At 42.5% G+C, this 22,037-nt stretch overlaps 1 protein-coding gene across 2 annotated transcripts in view; it reads right to left on the bottom strand.

The window, feature by feature from the left end:
- Window positions 1-1,074: 1,074 nt before the first annotated feature.
- GLIPR2 (GLI pathogenesis related 2) overlaps window positions 1,075-22,037 on the bottom strand; it is a 39,918-nt gene continuing 18,955 nt past the window's right edge. Inside the window, exons 3-6 of one of the 2 annotated variants that reach the window (XM_054191069.1) lie at window positions 19,016-19,119; window positions 11,554-11,657; window positions 3,688-3,765; window positions 1,075-2,683 (exon numbers count right to left, since the gene is read on the bottom strand). In XM_054191069.1, the coding sequence (XP_054047044.1) occupies window positions 2,523-2,683; window positions 3,688-3,765; window positions 11,554-11,657; window positions 19,016-19,119 (447 nt within the window). In that variant the 3' untranslated portion in view covers window positions 1,075-2,522. Of the gene's footprint in view, window positions 2,684-3,687; window positions 3,766-11,553; window positions 11,658-15,057; window positions 15,167-19,015; window positions 19,120-22,037 lie in introns of both variants that reach the window. The other variant, XM_054191070.1, reaches the window with a different exon arrangement.

Here is a 22,037-nt window from a genome sequence, read left to right as displayed (position 1 = left end):
GATTACCTCTGATGCCCCCTCGAAATGCCCTGTCTAAAAAGCTCTGGAAATTCACTTGCCACTAATGTTTTTAAATAAAGAGAGCTACAAGCTTTGTTTTGTTTTATCCTCTCTTTACCTACCTTCCCAGTTCTCTCGCATGAAGAAAAACTAGGTGGCAGCAGAGAAAAATTCTGACTTGACTCACTCAACTAGGATACATACAGTTTTACACCAACTGTTCAAGGAATTATAGGGCCAATAGCAGCACTGTCATTAGGAAAAAACTGAGGACAAGAGGTAATGGGCACAAACGTGAGCATAGGAAGTTCCACCTAAACATGAGGAGGAACTTCTGTACCCTGAGGGTGGCAGAGCATTGGAACAGGCTGCTCAGAGAGGTGGTGGAGTCTCTGTCTCTGGAGACATTCCAAACCCACCTGGACGCGTTCCTGTGCAACCTGCTCTAGGTGACCCTGCTCTGGCAGGGGGGTTGGACTAGATGATCTCCAGAGGTCCCTTCCAACCCTATGGTTCTATGAATATTTTAATATCGTTGATTTATTTAATATCAGCTTTTACCTTTACGTCAGTCGCAGCAAGCCTATTCTTTTTTTAGAAAGTCCTGTTTTCATTCTCGGGGATGGTAATGAAACGTAAAACACACAAAGCACATAAGACATTAGTCAATTTGGAGTTGCAACATTTGTCAGCCGAGGGTTGAAGAGGGGAGGGCCCCAAGGCTGCGGTTCCCGAAAGACGCACACCTGAGGGGGAGTGGAGCGGGTGTTCTTTACCGAGAACACGTCGACCGAGAGAGGGGCCAGCAGAAATGAAAGGAGATAGGAAGCAGGAGTTCAGGAGAGAAAGCGGTACGCGTCTTCAGCTTCGGCTCCAAGCCTTAGCTCAATCTTTGTATAAAGGGAGGACAGACGATCTGCTGCACGATTTAGCGTTTCTCTTCTTTCTTTCCTGGACTAGAATACTTGCTGCTTTTATTTGCTCCGTGTTGCAAAAGCAATAATGTTAACATCCTGGAAATAACATTTGAAGATTCTTCAACAAAGACTCAGGTAACAGCAAAGGCTTGAGTAATTCATATTCAAAAATATTTAATTTTCAGATGTTCATTATATGTGTTAAATTCTTGGTTACCGCAAAAATATTGTAACGTACAGCATCACAGTGACATATAATCAAGCCGTAACAGTGCAGTTTATTACAACTGTGTATGTAAACAAAAAGAAGTATTTCTGTAATGACACTCTTCATGAACCAAATTCTGGCATACAGAATCTCAGCAGAAGTCAAAAGAAACATTTACCAAGAAAAGAAAACCCCAAATTGAAGCACAGTATATGAACCTGGCCAAAATGGCCCAATCCACATTTCAGAAGAGAAAAAAGTATCCTCAGAATTCTTGCTTGCTTGCTTTTAAAGAAATTCAATCTGAATTTTTTCAAGGCATCAATCCAGCATGTGAGATATTTTTACTATTATTGAATGATATGCACGAAGAGTAAACATCTCTTAATTACGACCATGTGAATACCTCATACTGTGACATTATTAAAGGAGACGAGATGACTTGGGAATGTTATCGTCTGTATAGCATGACACCTGCAGAAGATATTCCTTTGGAAGTAAAAATAAGTTCTTGAGAAACGAAATCCAACGCCCTCCATCAAAGAAACTTTTTTTGTGCGTAAATATCTAAGAGAAAAAGTAGTATCTTACTTTCCTGTAACAGAAGTAAACGATTTGATTATAAGACAATGCACATACTGTAAACTGTAAGAGGGGGGTCAAACTTGAAATACACTCATCGCAAAGAGATTTTCAATATTAGCACCTAAAATGTAACGCTGGGATTTAAAGAATTTTAGTAACTTTCAGGTCATGCACTAGTTATGGCTTGCTGGACAGATACAATTTTGCCGGCAACATTTTAGTGTTCCGTGAGATCCTCTTAATAAAAGCACACAGGTCTGAATGCCACTACATTTTACACGTGTATCTTTCATACGGGAAGTTTTTGCATATGTTCCACCTGCAGAGAGCAGGCCCCACGGTAGCAGGAGGTATAGATAGAGCAAAGAAGTTGCAGTTATTAAAAAATACTGGAAAACTGGGAGTACGTGATACAATCACAAGCTGGTATCTTCAGTTTACAGAAAGCTATAAATTCGCTTGTTTAAAAAGAGACACCCAACATGTGCTTACTCACATGCTGACACAGAGTTCATGCAAACTATTAAAAAAAAAACAAAACAAACAAAACAACCTTGTAAATTTTACCCTTCCGAAATGCTGCATATACTTCATCCTCAAATAAACTGAAGCCCCCTCAGAAACAACAGGGACCTAATGTGCAGATTGACTCAAGCAACATGGAATTGCTTCCTCTGTAATGAGAAGTGAACAGCAGTATCGAACAGGAAATTTCAGTGAATCGTACTTCATTTCAAACACTGTTAGGTCCAAATCCAGGTTCACTTGTCATTAAGCAATAAGACTACCTTTATAAGGAAAAAAAAAAAAAGTTATTTTCTTGGAGGAAGGACATTTTCTTCATAATAGCCTGGATTTACTACATTTCCAGCTGGATCATATCTAGCCACCACAAACGTAGAGCCGTCACTAGCAGATGCTTTTCCAACTCCCATCTTTTTTGTGTTCTTCCAAACCATTGCTGTGAAGTGACCTGAAGAAAGAGAATTAAACATACGCATTTATTTTAGGTACTAAACCTATAACATTCCCTTTAACACGAGGGCACGGAAAGAAAGAACAATACAAAACTGTTTCTTTCTCTAACAGGAGAACGAGCTAAGGGCATGAAAAGAAAACTAAATCTAGCATTTTGTCTTGAAAAAGCCTGATCTGATCTGGTTCCGCACTACTATTCCCATTTCCATGTCCGTTATCCAAATAAGAACACCTAGTAAGAGAATCATGAAAAAAGTAGTTTGACGAGTATCTAATGTAAAACCTGACAAAGGCATCAGGGTCTTTACTCCCTGCAGTCTGAATAGCAGTTCCGACAGTGGTTATTATTCATTTGCTTTGACCACCTCATACTCCCCCATGTGTCTGCATGTGCAACCGCTCAAAATAACACTGTTTTTGTGGCTGCTTCTGCCTAGTTGTTATAGCCACCTCTGCATTGTGCTGCTCTGACAGTTGTTCCCTCTCTGCACAGACAAACCCCACAGGAGAAAATCATTACTTTCTTCATCTGAAGCAAGCTCAGGCATATCTCTTGCTTGAGCACTATTCAAGGAACAATGTTCTTATGTTCGTTCAGATTGTCAATACGCAGTCAATGGCCTGTGGCTGATCTCCAAATTATATCTGAAGTTACCTCCGTGATTAGAGCGATATAACTTGGTAGAGGACACATGTCCATGTAAGCAACAGCACAGTACATTTAGTAAGACACCTATATGATTCCAATTTAGTATTTTCTACAAATTAATTTCCCTTAAAAATAAGTTGCCTTTTAACTTACTCATTTCTCAGTTTCCTTTTACCCTTTTGTCAGTTTTTAATGTAAAAATTTGGGGAAATTCTAATATTTTTTCCCCCTATTTTTTTTTTCCTAAGACATAAAGGTAGATTATTGAAAAATACCAAAACAAGTTGGCTAGCCAGTTTCCGAAAAGAAAAGCTCCATTGTTGAAGAAACGGTGCCTTATCTGAACTTACCTGTCCCAGAAGAAAACCCTGGGTTTTGAAAGCTGTAATTTTTTATTTCACTGTACCATCTGTCAGCCACATCCTTTCCTGAAAGACAAAAGAAATCTGCTGTGGAATCACGACACAAACACAGAAGCGTAGCTCACTTATAGCCTGGCCGGTCAGATCTGTTAATAGGTGGCAAGAGCTTCTAGAAACAAGGAGAAACAGCCTTTTTACTGAAAAGAGTTTTTGAAGTGTAGGTAACGTGGTAGTACGTGTAATTTACCAAATAGTGTTTTGCAATAGCTGTTGCTACTCAGTTACTAATTAGTCTGATGCTTTTTCTCGAGTGTCTCATGCCATCAATGCCACCAATGAGTTGAGTTCTGCTCGATGCAAGCACAGTCCATGAGTTCCTCCCCTGGAGTGCCAGGGACTGCGTGGCCGGCACGACCTGGCTCAAAGCCTGGGCAGGCCACCCATGAAACAGCTGTAGAACCGGGCAGAGTTCATCCCCCTCAGGGAAGGTGTCTGCAGCAAGGTGCTCGCCTGGTAGGACAGAGCTGATGAAGAGCGCTATGCTATCACCAACAAACAGATCAGGAAACAGGACCACCCACCAATTCTCGCCTGCGGTTAAAACTTTACGACGTTGAAGTCAGAAAAATCTTTGGACAAGAGAGGTCTGCGTGGCACAGCATTTGGACTGAGATGGGGCAGAAATCCCTGTAGTCCTCAAAGAAATCATCTGGCAATTTAACACATTGAGTTTACATTTTTTTTTGCCCGCAATCTTCTGTAACTTTCAGTCTGGAAGGCAGTAAAGACACATCTCCTGCACCTTGCATGAGTGCTCCTGTGAGTGCTCCTGTCATTAGGCTTCTACATACAGCTTTCACCAGCTCCTCCCTCTTGGAAGGTGTTTGAAAAAACTTAAGTGAGCCTTGACAGGTTTTCTGAGCAAAAGCGCCCAGGGACCTTTTCTACAGGATGGCCTCCCACCTGTGGATCCAGGTGTACGAAGATATCCCCTTACAGCTCCAAGCAAACCAAAGAAAAATGACACTTCTGAAATCCTCTCGTTTTCCGCGTTCTCATCAGCATTTAATACTCCAAATTTCTGAGTACATTTATTTTTAGCTGTTCTTACTTAGCATTTGAGCCATTGCGGACGTCCGCTTTGAGGCACTCTAACTCAGGGCACTACAGTCAGGCACCTCAACTACACGTGCCTAGGAGCTGCTGCTGCGTGGAAGTCCTTGTGTCCAGCGCTGGCTCATCTCATCAAAGGCTTTTACTGTCTGTATAAGCTGTATAAGGACTATGACTATGGCCAGTGATGTAGCACTGTATGTCTGTGGGTCTCTAAGGCTGATGTTTGCCAAAGAAATAATGCTTCCTTGTTTTCTGTTGAACAGTTAAGGATAGAAAGGAGAAGATTCTGGTAATCTGCAATGGATTCAGTGGAACAGGCAGCCCAGAGGGCACGAACTCAGACTAGAACTTGCTCTGTACTCAGAAGTCAAATGTTACTTCTTTTCCATTACTGGTTCTGAGGAAATTCTTGTGTCAAACACTGTGGGGGGAGAAGAGGGCAGGTTTTTCCCTGAGCTACATCGATAATGAAATTTCTGCTTAGCATTCCAGGAAGCATAACGCAAGGCCACTTGATTTCATAGCAAGCTGCCAACACTGTTAAGCCTACCGTCATGAAGAACGCTGGTCCCTGGTGGACTGTTGGCTGCAGATCAGCAATGACTCATGTTTTGCTATTTTGCAGCAAAAAGTCTTAAACTTGCACTGTTCTAGAAGTCAGACACTGCGTTAACGTCTTTAAACTTCGGTTGCTTGTGAGTGCAGTCTGCTGAAAGGATGGCGTGGTTAGCCTGGCAAGCTGGCTGCCAGAGCCATCACTGAAAAGAAAATATTGGATGAAATGCCATCTCTTGAGAGGTTTGTGAACTGAAAGTACTATGAATTTATCTATGCCACGCTGTTTGTTAGGAATGGTGCTCTCTTTGTAAAGTCAATTTACATTTTCTACATAAAAAGGTAGAAAAACTTCTCTTGCCTCCCAAGGTAAATGTTTCAGGAATAACAATAGGTTCCTTCTTTCCCTGCTCTCCCTGTGCCAAACAACAAACCCTGCAGACTTGTTTCACAGCTCAAGTCTGTAACACAAATAAATACTTGTTCATTTGTTACTCACACTAAAGCTAAAATGAAGACTGAAAGAAGTGCAAAGAGCAATCTTTATGCAATACAAGGGGAAAAGAAAAAGCACAGAGTAAAAAAAACCCCAGCAAATCATCCTCTCCTACCCCAGACTTCAAAGCTATGAAGGATTTAGATGCGTTTGTGGCAAGCTGGGTTGCACAGAACGTGACTACAGACATATCAGGCCTTACGAAGCTCGTGTATTTTATGTGCTTAAGTGACTACTCTGTGCATTTTACAGATGTAGGACCGCACTCCTACTGCTACCAGCGCTCCATTCCCTTAAGAAGTGTACCTAGGCCCCCTGCGACAAGAACTTAAAATCTCCATAATGGAAATATTGCAGGACACCTGTAAGTTTTGACAAACACAGTATCTCCTCAAAATACTTTTTTGTTTTTCATTTAAAGAATACCATCCTGTGAAAATTTGGTAATTCTTTAACTCAAGGGAAATGGCAACGGCATCAGGTAATCCCTCAATCCTGTACGTGAAAGACACCGAGCATAGTTAGGTTGCACTATCTATGATGCGTTAATTCCCGGCCTTCGTGGATGAAAGCTTCCAGCTTCTTGCAGCCGGGCAGTGAAAGCCTAGAAGCTGATCGCTATGCTCCATTTTTCATGTGCAGGGTCAGGTTGTCATTATATGGCATTGCTGTCATCCTCCTTGAATTAAAAGAGTCATTGCATCACAGGCTGTGAGAAATTAAAGACTGGCTTTTTCCCAGGAAAAGAGAAGATGACCAAAGGACTAGGCAACTTTTGACAGTCTCTGTCATGAAATCCTGTTAAAGAGATGTCCTGGAAGTGAAGGGAATGAATTATATCTGTCACATGCCGCAGGAGGTGAGGGGAGTCCTACGTGGAAGTTGTTACCACATGAGAAGACAGGTAGGTACCTGGTGATTAAACACGCTCCCTTTCCTCTGAAATACTTTCCTTCTGATTCTTTGCCCTGTGGGGAGCAGTGAAAAATGCGGCGGTGGGACATAAGCCAAACTGGTGTTGGAAGTGACCGCTGATACACAGGGGACTACGGGAAAACTCTGTGACAGCCCAAGCTTCCCAGGGCCTAGAGAAAATGACCCAAAAGGGAACAGCGGGGGTCCGCAGAGCACCGAGCCTACCTGCTTTAGCAGCAACTTCCATCCTCAGGCTTGCTGGTTCAGAGAACTGACCACAGTGTTTCCATTTCAAACTATCACAGAAGAAGTGATGTAGTTATATTTAGCATCCATTTCCCTTGCACTGGAATGTTTCATTGAAAACAACTCCCACTCCAAAAAGCTCCCCCAAAACGGGTGTTGGTTATTGTTCAAAATGCATTTCAATCAGAAGAAAAGAACACAGAAATCTCACTCCCACCCCCTTCCTGATTATAGCAGAAATAATAGAAGTTTACTTCTATCAAAAAACACAGATCTGTCCTACAGTCAGCGCTGCAGCTTCTCTTCTGTTGCTCCCCTTGCAGAACCAATTAGTAGATTGCTATTTTTTTTTAAATATCCTTCCTGTTCGCTTTGCTGTAAACCACATTCACAGTTTCAAAACTTTCTCTATGGAAACACAATTCGACTCCACCCTTCTCCTAGCGATAGCTGACTGATGAGCTGCTCGGTTAGACTTATTAGATGTTCATTTTGGAACAGGCTGAATCTTGCTCTAACGAGTTTCATCAGTACCATGACCCTCTGGAAATACCTATATTGTGCAAAAACTTGGTAAAACAATCCTCGAATTAGTACCCAGGTATAGTTCTGCCCAAGACTAGGTCCAGAATCAGCATAGTGGTTTTATTTTATTTACCCAAGCTAAAAGCTAGTAACGTGCCCGCGCTGACTGTGCCTCCAGCTGACCATCTGAGGTCAGTCCATACACAGGAGTAACAGTCCTGGTGTGAAGTTCTTCCGCTGATACCACTCTCTAAAGGATACAGAGATAAAAAGGGGCCACTGCATGTAAACAGGTGTCAGTACTCTTGCCTGGCCATACCCAGCATCTCATCAGTTGTCCTGTTACCTCATTAAAATCCATTTCTAACTATTCCCCTGGGTGAGGAGCTCTGTTCTGTGTGGATGTGCGTGTGGGGGGGGTGTGAGTGCCAACAACTGGTATCAGACCAAGGGTGGCAGGGACCTGGGTGTCTGCGGTGCCAGCAATGGAGCACCAGCGCGGCTGCGAGTGCATGAGGACGAGCAAAGCGCAAGCTGGACTAGCTGGCGAGCAGGTGAAGCGGTCCGGGAGGAGTCGCTACAGGAGCGTATGGGCACTGCAGGGAGAAGGGGAGTCCTGGCCGATGGACAGGGAGCTGTGTGTGCAAGACACGCTGTACCGGCAACTGCAGTGGAAATGCAGCCTCAGGGGTTTGTTCATCCAGGTGCCAGCAATGGGGAGACTGGGATACAGGGGCAGCTACTGGGCAGACTGAGTGTCTGAAACCAGCTGCTGCAGGGATCCACATTGGAATTTTACTTCCATTACTGAAATATACATATAAGATATATTATTTGATGTTATAAAAATATAAATTTTATATGTTTTTTTAAAAATCCATTACTGGAAAAAATATTTTTACATGTGTATATTATTTTCTTTATATATATATATATATATATATGTTCCAATAATGGACTTCACTGCGATCGGCCAGAAAGGGGAACAGGATGAGGCCACTGGTGCTGTTCATTTGAATGCCGACTGCAGCTGTCTGTGCTGATCCGTGTGGCCACCTGTATATATATATAAACATGTACATGCTGTAAATGTGTGTTTGTGCGTGCAAGCCTGGGAATACACTCTCAGCCTCACTACTGGGGGCACAAAGCTGTGGCAGACCTACCACTGTAGTTGGCTCCCCCTAACATTTAATTTCTCTGGGCCCAGCCTTACTGTTTCTCCTCATACCAAACCATCGTTAAACCTTCAAGTAATCCCACTGAGTAAACTGCTAAAAACATTCTAATAAAATCACACAGGACGTATTTCTGTGCAAGGATGGGCAGCACCGTGGCAATCTACTAGGTACCCCAAACTTCAGAATTTTCCTCAGATGTTATTCTAGCTTTTGTTATCACAACCTTCCTGCCACCAGTCTGAGAGGAAAGACGGTAGATTTAAATCTGCCTCAGAAATAAAATATCTACCTAGATCACAGTCATACTGATGGTTTTAGGAAGTAATCCTCTACTTCCAGCATTCTTCATGCAAGTCCTTATTTTATTTTACTTTATTTTGTTTAACAGTATTGTATAAGCCTTGTCTTAGATAGCAGGAGATGCATCAAGGCAGGCTCTCATTTGGAGCATGCTCCTCCAGGACTTTGGCAGAGGGTGTCTGGGCTGCTCTGCCCACTCATCCTGATCTGTAGGCAGACCCAGGTTCCTCCCATAACAGGCGACAAGGTGACAACATCCAGTGAATTTCTCTTACGAACTCTTTAGAGTTCACAAATTGCAGCGCTCTTACAGGCAACACGGCACGTTCTTCATGACCCCACCAGCCGTCCCAAGCAGAATTTAATCATCCGGTGCTTGCCTTCAGCCTTCCGCCACATGAGAAATGAGACAAGGCATCCTGAGAAGCCTGACATACTACAGCTGCCAAGGCAGGCTGCGGTCTCTCGCATTAGTGGCAGATGACAGCTCACTTATTTGAACACAAAGAAAAGTCTGCCACGGAGCAGTTCCTGCAGAACTGGAGGGAGGAAACAGCTGTCAACTATTTCTTGGATTACAGGGATAAACATATTTCCAGCCACAGCTTTAGGCTGTGTAACTCCAAAATCCTGAATACAATTCAAGGTATTCTTGTACCAGGAGAGGGGTCAAACCAGAAGGCTCTTATAGTTGAAAGCTTAAATCTTTCTCCGAAACAAGAAATACATCTCCTGGCATTATTACAGAACTCAGTAAGAGCCGAAATAAACAATAGCATCACTTTTTTAGAGAGAATACAGAGTATGCTGGAGGTTTATTGAGTTTTGCTTTATCTGGGAAAGAAACCGGAAGACACTGCCTGCTTTTGTTAAGCCCTTGAATGGATGCCTTAATACAAATTTCAGCCTCATTGAGCAGGGTACAAATTAACTATCCAAAGAGAACTACATGAGAAAAAGAGGAAGAATGAACTGACTCCACAGAGATGAAGACTAAGGCCAGATGAGAGAATAACTTTTTTTGAAGAACCAGTTTTCTCATTCTGGTACTTTAAATGATCCTGCTACATAGGAAATGTAGAAGTGTTTTACAGAACAAAAGAGGATGTAGCTTAATTTTCTCAGCAAGATATTCAATCCTGTGGATAAAAAAATAGCAACAGAACTGCTCAAATCTGGCAAGTTATGTATGGAAATAGTGCACTGAAGACAACAAACAGGATCCAGAAAGACAGGCATTATATAATTTATGGAAGGATTTGTGTGGTTTGTTTCCAGAGCTCTAAATGGGAAATCTGTGACTTTAACCTCGGGGGAAGGAGCACAGGCGATTAACACAAACAAGAAGGAAGAAGTAAGCTCAGTCAGTGAGTCATAGCCTCTATACAAACTTTGCCATACATCTGTGTTTTCCCATGCTGCTCTGAACCCTTGCCTCAGACTCTTGCAATGGACAGAATGCCAAATATGAGTAGATCAAATTGTATTTTTCCACCCCGGGTTTCTTTTTCAACATGAAAAAGTACCCATTAGGGACTAGAGTTGGCACTTGCAGAGGAACTGAGGAGCGTCCCCAGGTCTAAAACCCGCTGCCTAAAATTTCCAGCTCCTTCAAACAGGGCCTCCAGCCTGCAGAAATGAGCTTCTGTTTCCCTGAGGCTCCGCTGGAAATTCCAGGGGTAGATAGGAATAAGGAAAGCAAGTGGTCACTTTTAATACATCCCACCTGCTGTCTCAGCAGGCTAAGGCATGAGCCCTGCCCGCCGGAGAAGGCAGGAGGAAAGAGCCTGCTGAACATCGCGCTGACTGAGGGCTCACCGCAGGCCGTCAGCCTGGCCGAAATTCAGCTCCTCGGGCTTCCAAACCAAAGGCTGCCAGTTACGTGGTACATTTACGACCAGAAAATATACGGAGTATTTTTCTCTTCAAAAATGAAGGCATGGAAAAGGGCTCAAAGCTTGCTTGCTGGCAGAGCAGGAGAGACTAGACGTCTAACACATTAGCCTCTGTCACTTTGGTGTCCGCCCTCTCTCCCCCTGTTTTTGCCCCCACAAACCGGAACTGCTGCGTAGCATCCAATGGCCATTTTTCCACCTTTCTCACCACAGCTGGCCTGTGGTCAGCCCTGTCTTTGGCTGAGACAAACTGAGGATAAAGGTGATGTACAGGGCACTGACAGCTTCCTCCTCTCCACCCGTGGCCATACAAGTATCACTCAAGACAGCTCCACAGCTGGGACATATGAAGCAGCTGAGCTGCCAAGTCCTAGCTCCAAAGGGACAGAGCACAGTACCACAGTCCCTTACCCCCTCCATGCGGGCACGTGCTCCTTGCTCTCAGCACATGTAGATGACTGCAAACCACTATCCTGGGCCCCTGGAGCCTGGGCTGGGCTGTGGTGGATGCATTTTTGAAGCAGAGGTAACACCAGCACTCTTGCAACCAGACGCTCTGAGCACAAAGTACCTGAGACAAGCCATTTATTCAGTGTCTGTGAGACAACAAGAGAAGAAAGCTTACCTGGTTGGTCATAGGATGCCCATGCAAGGTTTTCTCCACATTTTCCATTAGCAGACTCGGAGCTGTGTTTGAGGACCCTCGTGGTAGCCAGTTCTTCTGCATACCTAGCAAAAGAATCCACACATTGAGTCATGGACCACAGCCACAGCGAGCAGAGAGGAAGAGGAGCAGGAGGAAAAGGAGGAGATGCAAGCAAGAAACTTTGCTGGAAGATGACAGCTTGAGTCAAGTTACTCAGCTGCAAAGCCCTGAAGCCAGGGATGCTTTGCGCTTACATAGGTCTAGGAGTTAGGCAAAGGGAAGGCCTAGAGGTCATTTTCCTTGTCTTTCATGAGCACATGTGTCACTGTTAAGAAGGACCTAGAAGAAATCAAAGGGCAGATTTCCCCTCACCATGTTCTGCCCAGCACCTGGAAATCCACCGGCCATCCTCAACTGCAGCTGCTGGGGAAAAGGGAAGTACCTGCAGCAATTGCTACAGGTGTCACCTCCCAACATTTCTAGGCCCCCCATGGGAGTAACTTAAATGTTCTCAATGAGATGAAAAAAAGACAGAAGCAGTCAAAGCAAGTGAAAAAACCCCACATTTACAAACGTTAAAAAAAGTCAAATGCAAAACAAGAACAATGTGCCAGGCAACAGTATGGAGAAGGGGACCACTTGGAAAATCTGAGGCAACAACTGTGTACACCAACATAGGGATAAGCAGCACTGTTTCTATAGAAGCTGACATGTGTGAGAGCGTGGGATGTATTTTATTGTCTTACAACAATAGAGTTAAGAAGAACATAATGAGTAAAACAATAATTCTCTTTATTCAACATTGGAAAGGCTTCAGTAAAGAGTGAAATTGGAAAGACCATTTGTTACTTCTCAAGGCACAAGAAATAGGAGGCAACGCACAGAATCATCAGGTCATAGATTTAGAAGTCAGGTAAGACACAGCACTTTTTCCACGCTGTGCAGCAGAAGTCATTGCCATAGGACGATGCAGACATGAAAGCACATATGGGTTTGAAAAAGAGCTAGACAAATTTACAGCGGGAATCTTCAGGGCTTATTAAACAACAGCAACAAAAAAAATGAGGATTCAACCTACTGCTTAGGAAAACCATACTTTCAGGAGAAATCTGTGATTTCCAGGAAAAGATAATGGGGGAAGGATCACCACATTTGTTTTGTCCTCCTATTCTTTCCCTAATCGTGAATTACTGGCATCTGCCAGAGACAGGAAATTTGTCCAGCTGAACATTTTGGCCCAAACTAATACTTCAGTCATTAGGTTCTCATTTCCTTCTGTCCTAATCCTCCCACCAACACAACAACAAAAAAAGTATTTAGCTACGTCCATTAACCTAGAAATAATGAAAACTTGTCAGCTGTCAGCCTGCTAGATCCTGAACTAGAGGATCTCTAGATGCTCCTTCATGCCCTTTATCGCTACAGTCCTGTAATTTTTCTCTCCAAGGATTCCCACATCCCAAGCAAGAGGCAAGACTGGAACAAAATACACGCTGCACATGGGCAAAGTTGCCAAGGATTTGAGACAAAGGGTGATTAATTCGCTCTAGCTCAGGCAGTTGAAAGCATGAGATTTGCATCTGAGATCATCACCCTATGCTTCATTACAGTCAGAGATAAACAGACACCTGCTGAGGGTGACTCATCTCATGCTAAAGCAGGGATCCATAGTCAGTTCATCTAACCTGTCACAATTATTGGAACTGAAAATAGTAGGAAACAGACCGTTTTCAACACAGATAGAGAAGCACAGAAAAGTACCCAGAGATACACCAAATATATACCAACAAAGATATCAGATATAGCTGAAGAAATGGCGAACTTCTTCTTTGAATTTAAGATTATGCAAAATCTGTCTTGACAAATATGAGATTTCTTATATTTCATGTCTTTCGTTCAAATCAAACCATTTCTGCTTTTTGCTATCGACCAGTTTCACCAGTCTCTGAACATTTGTCTTTTAATTCTTCCAAGTTAAGTTACAGACCGCAACCAAACAAAGGTTTCCCCATCACAGTAGGGAAAGTCAGCTGAGACCAGAGAGGACTGTAAGGAATTCCAGAAGGATCTAAAAATATCCAGCAAGGGCAATAGCACACTTAGAGATAAATATGGAGCAATGCATATTTGACAGAATAATCTAAACTATTCATACAAGTTGACTTGTTCAAACCAACTGTAGCACTTTGGAGACGCGACAAGTGTTATTGGCAAGTCAGTGAAATGTATTCCTCCTTGTGAGGCATCACGTAAAACAGAAACAGAACAACCATTTGAAGAAGGGAAGGAAAACCCCAGCAGATTACAAAGGTATGTGGATGAATCACTGGCATTCCATCTCTTAGAAATACTGTATCCAGTTATCATTGTGTCTCAAGAAAAAAGAATGTGAAAAAATAAAGACAGAATCAGATTTTGCTTGCTGCCAGAGGGCACGTCCACATGCCACGTACATGGTGTGTTGTACAGCACAACATCTGGTGGAGACCTCTGGTCCGCAGTGCAGGACCTGTTGCATCTGTGTGACAGCACAGTACCGTGCTGGGACAGTAAATCAGGTTCTGGAAAGGCTACAGCCTCTCTGGCTCCCAGCCAGCTGGCATGGAGAAGTCTGCATCGTTATGGTGGAGAGCCTAAGGGAAGATGAGATCTCAGGGATCAAACTGGCCACTATTTGGCTATTATGGAAAGACACTTAATTTCTGCAGAGTTTAACCAGCTTTTACTCCTTCAGGTATCTCCTTTGTACTGTCAGGATCAGCCTGAAAAAAATGAAGATTTTCAAACCTACTTTGAAAAAGGTTTCTGTAAAGGGAAAGGAAATAATCTGGTTGTCACGTCTACAGCAAAGAGGACTCAAATTTCTGGAAGGAAGACTTAAATCCATCCAGGAAGGCGGATCCACTGTACATTAGACTGACAAGAAGTTGTGCAGTCTTCAGCAAGGGAGAAGAGGTAAGATATGTCCCTCCTAACAGACTAGAAAACAACGTATACTCATTTCGCTTTTGGGGCAGGGAGAGAGACAATTTGATCTGAGATTACTTCCTTCTGATTCCATTGATCTTAGACCAGTCATCACTTCCTACCATGAAAAAGATTATTTTCTCCTCTATTTCAGCGGCAGTGGGTATTCTCCTGCAGATGGCAACCCATCATCTGACAGAGGTGGTGGTGAAGCAAGTTTTAGGCAACTATCCTCTGCAGAGGAGACACACCAGTGTAGACAGATGCAGCCCACGTCTGGAAAAGGGTGCAAGAAAGATTTATATAGTTGTAACCATGGAACCAGCTGGCGCTGTGTGATGGAGAAAGAAGGGATGAAAAGAGCTGGGTAGGGAGACAAATGGAGTTCCCCCATCCAGCAAGTCTTCATTGAATATCAGCACGTCAAAAGGCAAGTATTTTTGCAGTATGCACAGCCAAACCTAGTAGATAAAAGTGTCACAAATCTCATTAGAGAAAAGAAAGGACTGAACTCACTGTTGGGCTCCTCTGTTTAACTTCTTGCAGAGTTTTAATGGGGGAACTCCGTGTTTCTTCCTGTAGTCATTGTGTGCTTTCAAGACTTCTTCAGCAAATTGTTTGGAAGCTGAAATCACATCAAAAAAATTGGAAAGGTCTGTCAAATACAGACATCAGTGAAGATGGAAAAAGCATACCCTGTAGCTAAGATGCTGGTGCAGGCTGGACTGAAGAACAGAAGCATACAACCCTCATTACCTGGGAGTAGGACAAAATGAACCGTTAATGCTGTCCATCCAGGAACTAACTCTAAGAGACACTCCCAGTGGGATGGTACAGACTCACTAAAGGTTGAAGAAAAATGTGAACCTTATTCCTTTCTTCAACAGCAAGGTGATTTAAGGTTAGTCTGACTGACTTTCATTTTGGGATTTCAGCGCACTGCATCACCATTGCAAAGTCTCAGAGTAGGCAACAAATAGGTCCTTTGAGGAGGTGCACTAAAAATGCAAATTACTGTCACTGGTAAATATTTGAATTGCAATGCTACTGCAAAGCTTTAAAAGAGCTCATGTTTGTACCCTGGTAAACTTGGGACTTTCAGCAGTGCAAGGCAGAGGACGAACAACAAGTCACAGTACAATTCACTTTGATGGCAATTTCATGTTACCTCCTTTTATGACTTTGCTGATTTTTCCCAAGATTCAGAGGAAAGAAAATATTCTCTGTCATGGGTCACCCTGTGGAATTTGCTGCTTTAAGAGCAATTTGGAACCTGAAACAGGGTATTGGGACACTTAGAGAAGTATGGATAGCATCTTCAAAACAGAAAGACAGTTTTCACTTTCTCTGTCTTGATGAAGCTTCTGAACAGACCAAGACATTTTTGAGTATTTACTCTGCTTTTACTGTGACAGAGGTTTCTGCATTTATTAATGATTCATCAGCTTTATTTCTGAATATCGCAATTAGCACGACTACCATCATTTTCCTTGTAAGACACTTTTGAAGCCCAGATAGACCTCATGATTAGAAAGTGTTTCCTGTTCTTAACTTTAGATTTCTCAGCTTCCTCTCACTACTCGATCCTAACAACTATAATCAATCATTCTCTCCTTTATTAGTGTGTACACTATTCCGCTGTTTGTCATGACGCATTTTCCCACAGTAGAGCTGTCAGTTTGCACATACCGCTCTCGTAACTTTTTCCTAAGGTGATTACTCAACCCATGCTCATGCTTTAAGCTGTTCTCAGAGTTCTCTCCAGTTTCCCCAACAGCTTTAGGATAATACGGCAGCCTAAGGTAATCTCAATATCCAATGCACATTACTGTTTCATGCAGCAGCTTAAACCTTTTGAACACGGTCTGTAGTTAGGCTGCCCTTTTCCAGACCAGAGCGTCATTGTGGACATATATCTAATATATTCTCCATCAACATGCTTTCAGGCTACATTTTTTTGGTATAAAATTATTGGCGTGAGATGGCTAAGAATTCATCAACATCACTGTTGAGTGAGATGAGATCTGCCCACCACTTTCCTCCTCTTAGGTTTTCCTTCAGTTTTGTGTGTCACAAATTGCGTATCTTCAAACAAAACAGGCACCTCCACTCTGGTGTTTATACACCCACGCACCCTTTTGCTAACAAACCTGTCCCATTCCTCTTATTACCGTTGCTCACAGCTCACTGATTCTATTAGGCCAGAGTCCTAAACCTCTCATTTGCTCCATCATGCGGCGTCATGACCTATTTCTAAGGCATCTGTCATAAATTACTGAGGAAAGCAAGCCTATGGCCAGCTCACTTAACTTCACTGATGCAGGGGTCCATGCTTCCAGCAGGGAAATTTTAAGACAGCCTGAAAATCAAAGAAGTTGAAATGCACAGCTTTGGAAGTTGCATCACGTACTCCAGGCTGCATTTTTCTGCACAAGACCATCTTAAAGCTTGTGGCTGTTATCACCTAGACTTAATATCTCATCCACTCAGCATTAATTACTAGACAAACAACCTGACCTGGAAGTGTGAGGGTTTCTATTCAAATTATTTACTGTCAATGACAATAACAAATTCAAATTCTAAAAAAAAATAAAATAAAGTCGACTGAAACACAGGCTTTGTCAATTGTCAGTCCATCCATTAACAAAAGTATTGCACAATCCAGTTCTGTACTAATACTCTGACTTACGAAGACCGACAAGACATGGACAAAACTGAGTTTCTTTTAGCCACAGCAGGCACCGCTATGCTGTCCCTGGAGAACCTCCGTCCTCAAAGGTGGCTGCTATAGAAACACTTATCTACCGTGACTCAAGCTCATGTGCTAACCGCCCCCCTCCGCACGGCTTCTCCTGTGCGTGCTGATGTGTGGAGAGGGACGCCCAACTGCCAAATGTATTTCAGATTTGTTTTGGAAGACATGTTAAGTTTTTCCATTTTCCCGATGTTCCATACGCTGAGAAGCCAGACATTAAAAGTGAGAGTTAACGGGAGTTTTCAGGCTCCCACCCAAATGGGAACAGCTTCCCAAAGAGCTCTGGAGACGTACTTTTTTCCCTTCATGTAATCTGCTTAAGCTGCTAGAAAAAATTATTTCCTGCTGCCAGGAAGTTAGTTTTGGCCATGAATCATTACACAGCTTTATAAGTAAAACAATTAAAGGTATTAGATACAGCTGCTTGCTTCTCATTATTCAATTATTTACCTCTATTTTGGATTCTTCTGGAACATTGGCTAAGATAATGACAGCACATGACAATGAATTTCCAGGCTATGATATGGTACAGAGCACACCTTACAGTTGTTATGTTTTTGGAGTTACAGTTTCATTGATCAACTTTGTGTGACCATGGAAAAGTAAGCAGAGATATCTAGGTTGCCTTATCCCATCAGATTTGTTTTTATGAGTATTCTATTTCTCCATTTTCTTACTGTCTCTAAACAGTGCCAATCTCATCTTTGAACCCTGTCTTCTCCTGCTCTGTTCTTCCCTTAGTTTGGACATCAAAACAGAAGCAAGTTATCTGAACATGCTTTCCACAATACTAGCTGCTCTGCATGATCTTTGCAGCTGTCTACTGGACCTACTTTGCTGCTCTTGCAGAGCTGCGAGATGATGTGCAGAAAGAGTAACAGTAAAATATTTCACAAAAAAACAAACATGAAACCTCTCCACCTAATACCTACAAAACAGAAACGCTGTGGGCAGCCCTTATGTCACCATTCAGGACGCACAACGTTAGACCAGGCATACACTTGACTAGCAAAAGAGGCATGTTTTTTTGTGACTAAGTGTTCACCCCAGTGATTCAAGGAAGAGCACAATATCAATTTCTAGAAGTGTCATTGTCTTCTCAGTGCTCTCCGTCCTATTGCTTATGGATTAATCTGCACTGGCAATTTTGTACTTTCCATACATACTAATTATTTCTATTTAGCCTTCAGATAATTAACATATAACACAAACAACAAGAAATGGACCTCATGTAGAATCCTACACAGAAGCATACCATTATGTTTGTCTCAATCCCTCTTTGAACCATGACACAGGCCTCAACTCTTCGCTCAACGTGTGCATTACAGGTAAGTGGAGATAATGACCACAACTTTCAATTCTGCCCCAAAATAAATAATTCGAAATATGCTCATGTAATGGCTAGAGCAATATAGCTGAAGAAAGCTACAAAATACACTTCAGAGGACCCACCCTTCTGGAAAGGGGTAAACACAAAAAACTGATACCAGCAGTCACCAATGTGACTCATATTACCCGGGACACTGCATGTTACCTCCACACTCGTTCCTGCCCAGAACAGAGAGAGGAACATTAGACACCCAGGCAGAAAGAAGCCAAGCACCAGGATAAATGGAGAGGACACAAAGGCAGAGTGGACAGAAATCACATAAAAAGGTAACTGGCTAGCCATTTAAAGAAATCCCTTCAGCCTCCTTTGACTCTGCAAAATTGCTTTACCCTACTGTGATAGCAGCAACGGAGGGTGGAATGAGAACGCAGGAAATCCAACTTTTAATATGCCCAACAGCTTTGTGAAAAAATCCACTGAAGGCTTTAGGGAACTGCAAAGAAATGATATCAAGACCTTTGTTACTATCTGAGGTAACTGAAGATACCTCTATTTCGACAAACGTCTCAAAATATATTAACAGATTGGAAAGAAACAAAATTCTTGAATAAAAGACATTCCGGGTTCTAATGACAACATTTTCATGCAGACCTTTCTAAGAGACCCGACATATTTATTACTAACAATTTTTGTTAATAATCTTTATCCTCACTTGAATTGTAATACCCTGGAAAATAGCCCCAGCTGAATCTTTCACACTCTGAGAATAATGTTCCTTCAATGGAGAAGTGACGGGCACTTAACTGATATGAGAAATGTTAAGAAGGTAGTTATGCCTCTACTGCATTTTGCCTCTGCACTTCAGTTTGAAGACACAAACGCTCCAGGATGGACTTATATTGGGCGGCTGCTGCGGTGCCACAGAGAGTGAATACTCCATGTTTCTTTCACCATGTATTTGACAGTAACATCTTCAAAGACTGGCCATTAATGCTATTCCTAAATACGTCATTTGAGAGGATGGATCTGACACTCCAATTCATTAATCACTTCCGGCCGTAAAAACTGACTTCCTCCAGTGCGAAACTCCCCTGTACTCTTTAACAAAACTGTCTGATTGCTTGGAAACATATAGAAGAAATGAAATCATGTACACATCCTGGACAGAAGGAAAGATGAAAAGCCTCATAAAGCCTCATATCCTGTGTGGGGTTTAGTTTTCTTCTTTTGCAGCAGCTTTGAACTAAGAATTCAATAAAAGGGCAGCATCTCCATCCCATACAATGATGGTCTTCCAACTTGAATTATCCTATGACCTTACTAAAAGCTAGAAGAGAAAGTATTGCTTAAAGGCACGAAAGAAATTGTGGGTTATAATTAGACATGAGTTTGAATTAGACACGAGTAGTTTCCTGGAACTTTCTTGTGCTTATCAGGCTGCTCAAAATAGCTTTCCCTTCAGCTCAGGAGATTCCCCTTCAGGGAGGAGATTCTCTGTTCAGTTTTGCCTGAACTTTTCTTACACACCTGCTTATCGCTGGGGCGAGCTTCAGGACAACACAAAGATGTTTGAGGTAATTGAATCTGATGGACAAACTTCTCACTCATTATCTGGGTTTCCTCTACAGCAAGCTGGCAACTTAATAACCTTGCATTACCTGTGCCATATGACGTAACACACTGTTTTCCCCCATACCCCATTTGAGGCCTATTGCCTGAGAATATGAAGCTGCCGGTGTAATAATGTTTCAATGACATTAGTCATGTCACTATTTGATTGCAAATCCTATTCTTGCTGTAATAGACAGTGTTGATTACTTCCTCACTTAAGGCCTTTTATAAACTGTTAGGCAATTGACTGCCCTGATTAAAAAGGAACACCTGGTAAACTGGAAACTGCACAGCTCTGAGAGGCAGCAGAGCCGTCTGTGATATAAGCATTTTTAAAAAAAGCAACGCTAATCAGCAGTCTTGAGCACTGACAGAACCAAGATGTCACTTTCCTTGAGGGCAGGGGTGGGGGAGAAGTCCTTTGCTTGCAGCTCCTCTCTCCTCCAAACAATCAGACGAACAAGCCTGTCAACAAGTAGTCACTATCATGGAATGGTCATCCTGCACAGGGTTGGAACCAACTGCTCATCATATCTAGAGAAGCCAATGTTGGCTTTGTGGGAGAGGCAATCAAAAGTATTATTTTTATGACTATTCTGCCATGGTGGACAACTAAATACTGTAATCGTGCCACACACCCACACAGGCAACCCTGGCAGACAGTTAACGTGTAAGATGTTAACCCTTTTAAAAAGGCTAAGGAGGCTCTCTCATTAGCAAGGCCTTGTATTCTTAAATCTAATTACCACACGATTCCTAGAGTACATACACTTCAAAATACAAAGCCCCATGCAACCTCCAGGTGTTAGAACTGACCACACTATGCAGGAGGAGAAAGCGAAACAATCTTCTCCATTTCTTCTTTTCCTCCCTCCCCAACATCATACCTGCTTAGAGTTTCTAATTACAGTAATTTATGAAGAAAATAAGGTGCAATTGTATTCACTAATGAGTAACAGCAGAAATCAGAACTTCCCTACTACCAAATCTGAACTTCAGCCATTAAGTTGTGATTGCACCTTATAACAATGTTTGCATGACAGCAGCAATACTCTTCAGCAAGTAACAACTCTTCTAAGCCCTCTGTAAGTCATTTGCATGTCGAAGTTGAGTAATTTTTGCTGGTCACTTATTCATATTTTGGACGATGCACATTCTTGTGCTTTGTGGATGGGCAGCAATAGAGAGAATCTTGTTGGTACCCAGTGCCAAGTTCATTTTACATAGCGCTGTCTGGTGCTAACCAAAGACTTGCAAACTGAAGAATTTTGCAAAGAAGAAGAAATGAAAAAAGTAAGAACCATCCCCCTTCTTCTGAGATATGCTCCACCATTTTATACCTCTACCATTTATGTTCTACCATTGCTTGGGGTATTCATACCTGAACTAGTTTTCAACTCATTAGCTCCAATACCCTCCCACCTTGCTTTTCTGCCAAGGACGTCCAAGCTAGCTGGGGCAATGCTCAAAGTATCTTTATCTATGCACCTCCCTGAGTCTTGGAAATACGGCCATGCACATTTCTTCTGATCACTGATGTGTAAACTCACCTATCCAGTAGCCCAGACCAAGCAGGGAGACACAGGAAGTTTTCTTTACCCACGTTACACAATCTCATTCTCATCCCCCTGCGCAACAGGCTAAACCCCAGTTCTCATAACTCAAAATCTTGAAAAACATGTTCTCTATTTCATAGAACCATAGAATGGTTTGGGTTGAAGGGACCTTCAAAGGTCATCCAGTCCAACCATCCTGCAACGAGCAAGGACATCTTCAACTAGATCAGGTTGCTCAGAGCCC

Source organism: Rissa tridactyla, chromosome 2, assembly GCF_028500815.1.
Source record: "Rissa tridactyla isolate bRisTri1 chromosome 2, bRisTri1.patW.cur.20221130, whole genome shotgun sequence".
Taxonomy (NCBI): domain Eukaryota; kingdom Metazoa; phylum Chordata; class Aves; order Charadriiformes; family Laridae; genus Rissa; species Rissa tridactyla.
This window is presented reverse-complemented; position numbering and strand designations above follow the sequence as displayed.